The sequence below is a fragment of the Salvelinus namaycush genome, chromosome 18 (genome assembly GCF_016432855.1).
Source record: "Salvelinus namaycush isolate Seneca chromosome 18, SaNama_1.0, whole genome shotgun sequence".
Classification (NCBI taxonomy): domain Eukaryota; kingdom Metazoa; phylum Chordata; class Actinopteri; order Salmoniformes; family Salmonidae; genus Salvelinus; species Salvelinus namaycush.
Window position 1 is genome coordinate 43,521,632 of NC_052324.1, and position 10,592 is coordinate 43,532,223.

Consider the following 10,592-nt stretch of genomic DNA (forward strand, 5'->3'; position numbering starts at 1 on the left):
GCCAGGCTACTTCTCTGGGGTGCAGTAGTAAGCTAGCCAGGCTACTTGTCTTCTCTAGGGGGCAGTAGTAAGCTAGCCAGGCTACTTGTCTTCTCTAGGGGGCAGTAGTAAGCTAGCCAGGCTACTTGTCTTCTCTATGGGGCAGTAGTAAGCTAGCCAGGCTACTTGTCTTCTCTAGGGGGCAATAGTAAGCTAGCCAGGCTACTTGTCTTCTCAAGGGGGCAATAGGTAGCTAGCCAGGCTACTTGTCTTCTCTAGGGGGCAGTAGTAAGGTAGCCAGGCTACTTGTCTTCTCTAGGGGGCAGTAGTAAGCTATTCAGGCTACTTGTCTTCTCTAGGGGGCAGTAGTAAGCTAGCCAGGCTACTTGTCTTCTCTAGGGGGCAGTAATAAGCTAGCCAGGCTACTTGTCTTCTCTAGGGGGCAGTAGTAAGCTAGCCATGCTACTTGTCTTCTCAAGGGAGCAGTAGTAAGCTAGCCAGGCTACTTGTCTTCTCAAGGGGGCAGTAGTAAGCTAGCCAGGCTACTTGTCTTCTCAAGGGGGCAGTAGTAAGCTAGCCAGGCTACTTGTCTTCTCTAGGGGGCAATAGTAAGCTAGCCAGGCTACTTGTCTTCTCAAGGGGGCAATAGTAAGCTAGCCAGGCTACTTGTCTTCTCTACGGGGCAGTAGTAAGGTAGCCAGGCTACTTGTCTTCTCTAGGGGGCAGTAGTAAGGTAGCCAGGCTACTTGTCTTCTCTAGGGGGCAGTAATAAGCTAGCCAGGCTACTTGTCTTCTCTAGGGTGCAGTAGTAAGCTAGCCAGGCTACTTGTCTTCTCTAGGGGGCAGTAGTAAGCTAGCCTGGCTACTTGTCTTCTCTAGGGGGCAGTAGTAAGCTAGCCAGGCTACTTGTCTTCTCTAGGGGGCAGTAGTAAGCTAGCCAGGCTACTTGTCTTCTCTAGGGGGCAGTAGTAAGCTAGCCAGGCTACTTGTCTTCTCTAGGGGGCAGTAGTAAGCTAGCCAGGCTACTTGTCTTCTCAAGGGAGCAGTAGTAAGCTAGCCAGGCTACTTGTCTTCTCTAGGGGGCAGTAGTAAGCTAGCCAGGCTACTTGTCTTCTCAAGGGGGAATTGAGTATCATTTCGGTATCATATCGTTTTGGTATCGAGTATCATGATACTTAACCTGGTATCGGTCTTGAAGTCAAAATTCTGGTATCGTGACAACACTACACTATAGAGTACAGATTAGTGTTGCCAAGTCTCATTGGGTTGCCAAGTCTCATTGGGTTGCCAAGTCTCATTGGCAACACTATACAGTCATCATGAGCATGAAAACCAACCATTCTTTGACTCAACACTGGGTGTTTCATAAGCATGAATAGGGTCAAATAGGAAACATATTACAGCTGATACAGATCAGTTTAGGAGTGTGAAGATACTAGTTAGTCATATATATATTAGTCATCAGTAGAAAACGATATTCAACAGTATCCAATGACATTATTTAAACATTCCTTGAGTAGACAGCCACCAATCAGACCACGGCCCTGTTGAGGTAAAAATATCTGGCTTTTAACGGGTTAAAAATAAAAAGGGACACGAAATTAGGTATTGTCACTGCCATGTCACAGAGGTCACCCAGTCCATTCTTGGTTTACTTCTAGGACAGACAGAGTCACCTAAATTGGTTCATTACTAGCCTAAGTACACTATTTACTAGCCTAAGTACACTCCTAACTCATACTAGGAAGTTAAACAGAATATACAGTGTTGACAACAAAAAGAGATTTCCTCAATCGTAGCCTACAAAAGAGAAATCCTTTTTGTCTTCTCTCTTCCAGATTAAATGTCATACTTTTAGATGAAGGGCCACCCAAGACAGACTCACGCGTCAGTAACGTTTGGTTGCCTTTAAGCTGTAAACATGAACCATGTCACAACACTGCTACACTAATACAAGTTGTCAAGCTTTTACACTTTTACACTTCCGTTTTGCTATTATACTTTTTTTTTTTTTACACTTTCCTAAAACGAATAAAGTATTTTAATCACTATTTATTTTGTACTGTGTGATTTATTAAGTACAGTAGGTTGAATAATGCCATATTTTATTTTTTACTTTACATTTAGTACAAATATTTTACATTGTACATTGTACATTTAATTGGACTTAAAAGTACATACAGAACAAATACATCTTAGCTTTGTACCACTTAAAGTCAATTGTTATTCTTCCCATAGCTTTAATACTGAGTACACCATATTCTGTCATTAGTAAAAACCTGCAACAACTTAGAGAAATGGTAGTAACTTGACTACTATTCAATTCCAAATACAGGAAGTTACATGAAAAACCAAGGCAAGATTACTGCATCATTATAACCATGGTAACAACATATTAATATTCTTCCTTCAGTGTTTAACAGGAGTTGAATACTACCGGATTTGAGTGAATTAGTGTCAAGTGTTTTTGTCTCAACCTATATTGTTTATTCAACGTACAGCATCACATTACCATTTCATACAAAGTGTGTTATTTTCAGGGCTAATCATACATGGTCTGTTCCTGTCATTGTGGCTGTGATAGACTGATCTCAGTCCAGCCCGTGAAAACAGACCTGACTTCCCTGCCTGTCAACTGTCACAGTAAATCAGCGAGGATAGGCTGATTACCAGGAAGTAGTGTGTGGCTGAAGGCCCCTATAGGCTGAAGACAGGGAATGGGAGGGCAGTTGAAGAACAGGAACACTGTCAGGCTGCCTGTCAGCCTGTCTTTCTGTCGGTCTGTCTATCCAGCCGACGGTCTGTTTGTCAGGCTGCCTGTCAGCCTGTCTTTCTGTCGGTCTGTCTATCCAGCCGACGGTCTGTTTGTCAGGCTGGCTGTCAGCCTGTCTTTCTGTCGGTCTGTCTATCCAGCCGACGGTCTGTTTGTCAGGCTGTCTGTTAGATGGCTAGACAATCAACCCAACAGTCTAGCCTTCTACGCCATCAAAGGGAACATAAAACTTGACATAGGATTAGGATCTGACTAAAAATACTTGACTAAGTTATAGAACCCATTGCCCTTTATGGTTGTGAGGTCTGGGGTCTGCTCACCAACCAATAATTCACAAAATGGAAGAGATGCCCACACATTTCACCACAAAGCCCTCAGTTACAGAGAGAGGATCCTAGAGAAGAGTCCCTTTAGCCAGCTATTTCTGGGACTGTTCACACACAGAAACACTAACATACCCCAAAGAGCCCCAGGACAGCAACACAATTAGACCCAACCAAATTATGAGAAAACAAAAAAAGAACTATTTGACACTCTGGAAAGAATCAACCACAAATTGGAGCAAATTGGAATGCTATTTGGCCCTAAACAGAGAGTACACAGTGACAGAATACCTGACCACTGTGACTGACCCAAGATTAAGAAAATCCTTGACTATGTGCAGACTCAGTTATCCTAGACTTGCCATTGAGAAAGGCCGCCGTAGGCAGACCTGGCAATCGAGAGAAAACAGGCTATGTGCACACTGCCCACAAAATGAGGTGGAAACTGAGCTGCACTTCCAAACCTCCTGTCAAATGTATGACCACAGTAGATACACATATTTCCCACAGATCACACAGACACACAAAGAATTTTAAAACAAATCAAACATTAATAAACTCCCATATCTGTTAGGCGAAATACCGCAGTGTTCCATCACAGCAGCAAGATTTGTGGCCTGTTGCCATGACAAAAGGGCAACCAGTAAATACCACCAATATTTATCTACAGTATCAAGAGTCTAGACAAAAGGAGACAAAACCAGACCACTCTGTTCAGTACAAAACACCAAACACACCGGTTAAACCAACTTTGACCAGTTTATTTCATGTTTCCATGTTTCAATTCACCCGTCAATAAACCCGTTCACCTATCTCTTATTTTAATACCTACCAGGTATTGTTACGTGTGGCTCTCCTGCTAGAAATACACAACCTTTTGTTATGAGAGGTATGTCTGTCTGTCGGGATGTTTATCGGGTCGGTTTGTCGGGCTGTCTGTCTGTCTAGCTAGCCATCTGTGTTTGTCTGTCTGTCCAGCTGTCTTTCTGTCCAGCCGTCTGCCTGTCTGTCCAGCCATCTGTCTGTCAGGCTGTCTGTCGGGCTGCCTGTCAGCCTGTCTTTCTGTCGTCTGTCTGCCAGCCAGTCTGTCTGTCTATCCAGCCGTCTGTCTGTTTGTCAGGCTGTCTGTTTGTTGGGTTGATTGTCTAGCCGTCTGTCTAGCCGTTGGTCTGTCAGGCTCTCTAGCTGTCTGCCTGTCTGTCTAGCTGTCTGCCTATATGTTTAGCTGTCTGTTTGTATGTTTAGCCGCCCGGCTGTCTGCCTGTCTGTCCTGTCATCTACCTGTCTGTCTAGCCTCCTTTCTGTCTGTCTAGTTGTCTTCCTGTCTGTCTAGCTGTCTTCCTGTCTGTCTAGTTGTCTTCCTGTCTGTCTAGCTGTCTGTTTTGTCTATCTAGCCATCTCTGTCGGGCTGTCTGTCTGTTGGGCTGTCTGTTGGGCTGTCGGGCTGTCTGTTGGGCTGTCGGGCTGTCTGTTGGGCTGTCGGGTTGTCTGTTGGGCTGTCTGTTGGGCTGTCTGTTGGGCTGTCTGTTGGGCTGTCTGTCTGTTGGGCTGTCTGTCTGTTGGGCTGTCTGTCTGTTGGGCTGTCTGTCTGTTTGGCTGTCTGTCTGTTGGGCTGTCGGGCTGTTGGGCTGTCGGGCTGTCTGTCTGTCGGGCTGTCTGTCTGTCGGGCTGTCTGTCTGTCGGGCTGTCTGTCTGTCGGGCTGTCTGTCTGTCTGGCTGTCTGTCTGTCGGGCTGTCGGGCTGTCTGTCGGGCTGTCTGTCTGTCGGGCTGTCTGTCTGTCGGGCTGTCTGTCTGTCGGGCTGTCTGTCTGTCGGGCTGTCTGTTGGGTTGTCTGTCTGTCAGGCTGTCTGTCTGTTGGGTTGTCTGTCTGTCAGGCTGTCTGTCAATAGTTCTTTACAGGAGCTGCTCATGAGGACTGTTAATGCAACCGGATCATGCACTTTCAGATGCAACACCACCATTCACAGTAACTCCCTCTCCCCCCCTCCCTCACCTCTCCTTCTCCCTCCCTCCCTCATCTCTCCCTCCCTCACCTCTCCCTCCCTCCCTCACCTCTCCCTCCCTCCCTCACCTCTCCCTCCCTCACCCTCACCTCTCCCTCCCTCACCTCTTCCTCCCTCACCCTCACCTCTCCTTCCCTCTCCCTCACCTCTCCCTCTCTCACCTCTCCTTCCCTCACCCTCACCCCTCTCTCACCTCTCCTTCCCTCACCCTCACATCTCCCACCCTCACCTCTCCCTCCCTCTCCCTCACCTCTCCCTCACCTCTCTCTCCCTCCCTCACCCTCACCTCTCCCTCCCTCACCCTTATCTCTCCCTCCATCACCCTCACCTCTCCCTCCCTCACCATCTCCCTCCCTCTCCCTCCTTCCCTCACCCTCACCTCTCCCTCCCTCTCCCTCCCTCACCCTCACCTCTCCCTCACCTCTCTCTCCCTCCCTCACCCTCACCTCTCCCTCCCTCCCCCTTATCTCTCCCTCCATCACCCTCACCTCTCCCTCCCTCACCATCTCCCTCCCTCTCCCTCCTTCCCTCACCCTCACCTCTCCCTCCCTCTCCCTCCCTCACCCTCACCTCTCCCTCCCTCTTTTTCTCTCTTGTGCTATCACTCCTTCACTCTCTCGCTCTTATGGTCTCTTTCCCTCCATTGTCCCTCTCTCTCTCTCACCTCCATTCTCCCTCTCTCTCTCTCACCTCCCTCCCCATTCTCTCTCTCTCTTTCTCCCTGATGAGGACCAGTCATCACTTTTTGTCCTCCACTGTTCCTCCCTACTGCGTTAAAGCTACAGTCTGTCTGAATGATTCTAACTCTAATGTAATGTATAGAGATGTAATGGCCTGTCCCGGGAAACATTGCCATGGTCACTATCACATTCACTCAAATCACTTTTTAATTGGCCAAAAATTAGATGTGAAAAATATATTTGTTAATGAAGTGAGACTGAATACACTACGATGCTGTAGCTAATGCCAACGCCTTAGATCAATGGGGCATAGTCTAGTGCCTTGAGTTCTGACCAGGAAAAACTCTGGGCTAGAGTTTTGGGTTATAACGAAAGGCCTGGAGTTTTTCCTGGTTAGTGTTACGTGGTAAGGAACAACTCAGGGCACTAGATATGATGTATCCATTTAGATATGGCACTCTCACGGTCTTTCTCCCTCTCTCATTCTCTCTCTTTCTCTCTAACACCTGGCTCCGCTTTTCTGCAGGCACACACATTCTCCTCTCCTCATCCTCTCCTCCTCCCCCTCTCCTCCTTCTCATTGGCAAAGAGATCAGAGGGAATACACAGGATATAGTGACAGAGCAGAGTGACTGAGTACTGTTAGATCTCTGTACTGTACAGCACAGTCTGTATGTATCAGGAGTGGACTACAGGCCCAGTGTGGCTACAGGTGCTCACTACCTTTTAATTTCACTGTTATGAAACCAGACAGACAATCTAATACATATCTGATCTATCTAGTTGTAGAATACATAGCTACACTGATCTGGATTAATATTAATCTGATCTATCTAGTTGTAGAATACATAGCTACACTGATCTGGATTAATATTAATCTGATCTATCTAGTTGTAGAATGCATAGCTACATTGATCTGGATTAATCTTAATCTGATCTATCTAGTTGTAGAATGTATAGCCACACTGATCTGGAGACTAACCTCTTCAATTGTTATGAGTCATGGATAGTATCATATTTCATACTAAATACTGTATGTCAGCCATTTTATCATGACTTTGTCAGATCTTCAGAGTTTCTAACAGTCATCCTGGATTAGATTGACAGTATAGTACAGAACTGTATGCAGTGTGAGGTCACTCAGAACATGTTATAGAGGCAGAACATTCTTCAGTTACTCCACCTCTATCTGATTCCAACACAGCTAAGGGACTGGTGATGGGCCTTCTTCTTGGGACAACCAATCAGGTTTCCTCTGGTGTACAAATTCTCCTGGTGAAGTGAACACAGTGAATACGATATGTTTATATCTAATCTCTCTGTTTCTCACTCACTCTCTCTCTCTCACTCTTCCACCCTCTCTCCCCCCTCTCTCTTTCTTTCTCCCTTCTCTCTCTTTCTCCCTCTCTCTCTCTTCCTCCCCCCTCTCCCTCTCTCTCTCCTCTCTCTCTCTCTCTTTCTCCATCTCTCTCTCGCTCCCCCTCTCTCTTCCTCCCTCTCTCTCTCTCTCCTCTCTCTCTCTTTCTTTCTCCCCTCTCTCTCTCTATCTCTTTCTATCTCGCCCTCTCTCTCTCTTTCTTTCTCCCCCCTCTCTCTTTCTCTATCTCTTTCTCTGTCTCTTTCTCTCAGATATTTCAGAGATGGAGTCCTACCATTCCTACTCTCCCCAGGAGGACAGGAGATCTCGCCAGTCTGACCTCTCCTCCCATTCCTCTAATGAGAGAGACTACCCCAGGTAGGATGGAGGGAGGTGGGAGAGAGGGAGGGAGGTATAGTAGTTCTATAATAGATAGAGATGGAGAGAGAGAATTTAACCTGTCCGTTGATGAATAGATGGATATGAGAAGAGAAGAACACAGATATACAGTGTACCTCAGTCAGAAATATTATGATAGTTGTTACTGTGTGTAATAAATAATACACAACATTCTTAGTGTCCAACCTGACTGGATGGATGGATGACGATGGATGGATGGATGACGATGGATGACTGGATGGATGACAATGGATGGATGGATGACTGGATGGATGGATGACTGGATGGATGGATGGATGACTGGATGGATGGATGGATGACTGAATAGATGGATGACTGAATAGATGGATGACTGGATGGATGGATGACTGGATGGATGGATGACTGAATGGATGGATGACTGGATGGATGGATGGATGACTGAATAGATGGATGACTGGATGGATGGATGATGGATGACTGGGTGGGATGGATGCCTGGATGACTGGATGGATGACTGAAAAGATGGATGGATGACTGAATAGATGGATGGATGACTGAATAGATGGATGGATGACTGAATAGATGGATGGATGACTGAATAGATGGATGGATGACTGGATGGATGACAATGGATGGATGACTGGATGACTAAATGGATGGATGACTGGATGGATGGATGACTGAATAGATGGATGGATGGATGACTGAATAGATGGATGGACGGATGACTGAATAGATGGATGGATGGATGGATGACTGAATAGATGGATGGATGGATGGATGACTGAATAGATGGATGACTGAATGGATAGATGGATGAATGGGAAGATGTGAGATGAGTTACAGGAGGTGAGCTACAATATAGGACATGTAGTGGTATTGTTCCAGTATTGTTCCAGTATAGGTCAGGTAGAGGTACTGTTCCAGTATAGGTCAGTTAGAGATACTGTTCCAGTATAGATCAGGTAGATGTATTGTTCCAGTATAGGTCAGGTAGGGGTACTGTTCCAGTATTGTTCCAGTATAGGTCAGGTAGAGGCACTGTTCCAGTATTGTTCCAGTATAGGTCAGGTAGAGGTACTGTTCCAGTATAGGTCAGGTAGAGGTACTGTTCCAGTATAGGTCAGGTAGAGGTACTGTTCCAGTATAGGTCAGGTAGAGGTACTGTTCCAGTATAGGTCAGGTAGAGGTACTGTTCCAGTATTGGTCAGGTAGATGTATTGTTCCAGTATTGGTCAGGTAGATGTACTGTTCCAGTATTGTTCCAGTATAGATCAGGTAGAGGTACTGTTCCAGTATTGTGCCAATATAGGTAAGGTATAGGTACTGTTCCAGTATTGTTCCAATATAGGTCAGATATAGGTACTGTTCCAGTATAGGTCAGGTAGAGGTACTGTTCCAGTATTGTTCCTGTATAGGTCAGGTAGAGGTACTGTTCCTGTATAGGTCAGGTAGAGGTACTGTTCCAGTATTGTTCCAGTATAGGTCAGTTAGAGGTACTGTTCCAGTATTGTTCCAGTATAGGTCAGATAGAGGTACTGTTCCAGTATAGATCAGGTAGAGGTACTGTTCCAGTATAGGTCAGATAGAGGTACTGTTCCAGTATAGATCAGGTAGAGATACTGTTCCAGTATAGGTCAGGTAGAGGGACTGTTCCAGTATAGGTCAGGTAGAGGTACTGTTCCAGTATAGGTCAGGTAGAGGTACTGTTCCAGTATAGATCGGGTAGAGGTACTGTTCCAGTATAGATCGGGTAGAGGTACTGTTCCAGTATAGATCGGGTAGAGGTACTGTTCCAGTATAGATCGGGTAGAGGTACTGTTCCAGTATAGATCGGGTAGAGGTACTGTTCCAGTATAGATCAGGTAGAGTTACTGTTCCAGTATTGTTCCAGTATAGATCGGTAGAGGTACTGTTGCAGTATTGTTCCAGTATAGGTCAGGTAGAGGTACTGTTGCAGTATTGTTCCAGTATAGGTCAGGTAGAGGTACTGTTCCAGTATAGGTCAGGTAGGGGTACTGTTCCAGTATTGTTCCAGTATAGGTCAGATAGAGGTACTGTTCCAGTATAGATCAGGTAGAGGTACTGTTCCAGTACAGGTCAGGTAGAGATACTGTTCCAGTATAGATCAGGTAGAGATACTGTTCCAGTATAGGTCAGGTAGAGGTACTGTTCCAGTATAGGTCAGGTAGAGGTACTGTTCCAGTATAGGTCAGGTAGAGGTACTGTTCCAGTATAGGTCAGGTAGAGGTACTGTTCCAGTATAGATCGGGTAGAGGTACTGTTCCAGTATAGATCGGGTAGAGGTACTGTTCCAGTATAGATCGGGTAGAGGTACTGTTCCAGTATAGATCGGGTAGAGGTACTGTTCCAGTATAGATCGGGTAGAGGTACTGTTCCAGTATAGATCGGGTAGAGGTACTGTTCCAGTATAGATCAGGTAGAGTTACTGTTGCAGTATTGTTCCAGTATAGGTCAGGTAGAGGTACTGTTGCAGTATTGTTCCAGTATAGGTCAGGTAGAGGTATTGTTCCAGTATAGGTCAGGTAGAGGTACTGTTCCAGTATTGTTCCAGTATAGGTCAGGTAGAGGTACTGTTCCAGTATAGGTCAGGTAGAGGTACTGTTCCAGTGTTGATCAGGTAGAGGTACTGTTCCAGTATTGTTCCAGTATAGATCAGGTAGAGGTACTGTTCAAGTATAGGTCAGGTAGTGGTATTGTTCCAGTATTGTTCCAGTATAGGTCAGGTAGAGGTACTGTTCCAGTATAGGTCAGGTAGAGGTACTGTTCCAGTATAGGTCAGGTAGAGGTACTGTTCCAGTATAGATCGGGTAGAGGTACTGTTCCAGTATAGATCGGGTAGAGGTACTGTTCCAGTATAGATCGGGTAGAGGTACTGTTCCAGTATAGATCAGGTAGAGTTACTGTTCCAGTATTGTTCCAGTATAGATCAGGTAGAGGTACTGTTCAAGTATAGGTCAGGTAGTGGTATTGTTCCAGTATTGTTCCAGTATAGATCAGGTAGAGGTACTGTTCCAGTATTGTTCCAGTATAGGTCAGGTAGATGTACTGTTCCAGTATAGGTCAGGTAGAGA

General features: G+C 45.8%; 1 protein-coding gene and 1 long non-coding RNA gene across 2 annotated transcripts in view; both read left to right on the forward strand.

The window, feature by feature from the left end:
* The window catches only part of LOC120063471 (tight junction protein ZO-2-like), a 120,751-nt gene that overhangs the window by 73,172 nt on the left and 36,987 nt on the right, over window positions 1-10,592 (forward strand). The window contains exon 8 of the mRNA XM_039013853.1: window positions 7,389-7,494. Within this exon, the coding sequence (XP_038869781.1) occupies window positions 7,389-7,494 (106 nt within the window). The remainder of the gene's footprint in view (window positions 1-7,388; window positions 7,495-10,592) is intronic.
* Window positions 9,846-10,592, forward strand: part of LOC120063472 — a 2,024-nt gene continuing 1,277 nt past the window's right edge. The window contains exons 1-2 of the long non-coding RNA XR_005478509.1: window positions 9,846-10,105; window positions 10,240-10,580. This is a non-coding gene — a long non-coding RNA (uncharacterized LOC120063472). The remainder of the gene's footprint in view (window positions 10,106-10,239; window positions 10,581-10,592) is intronic.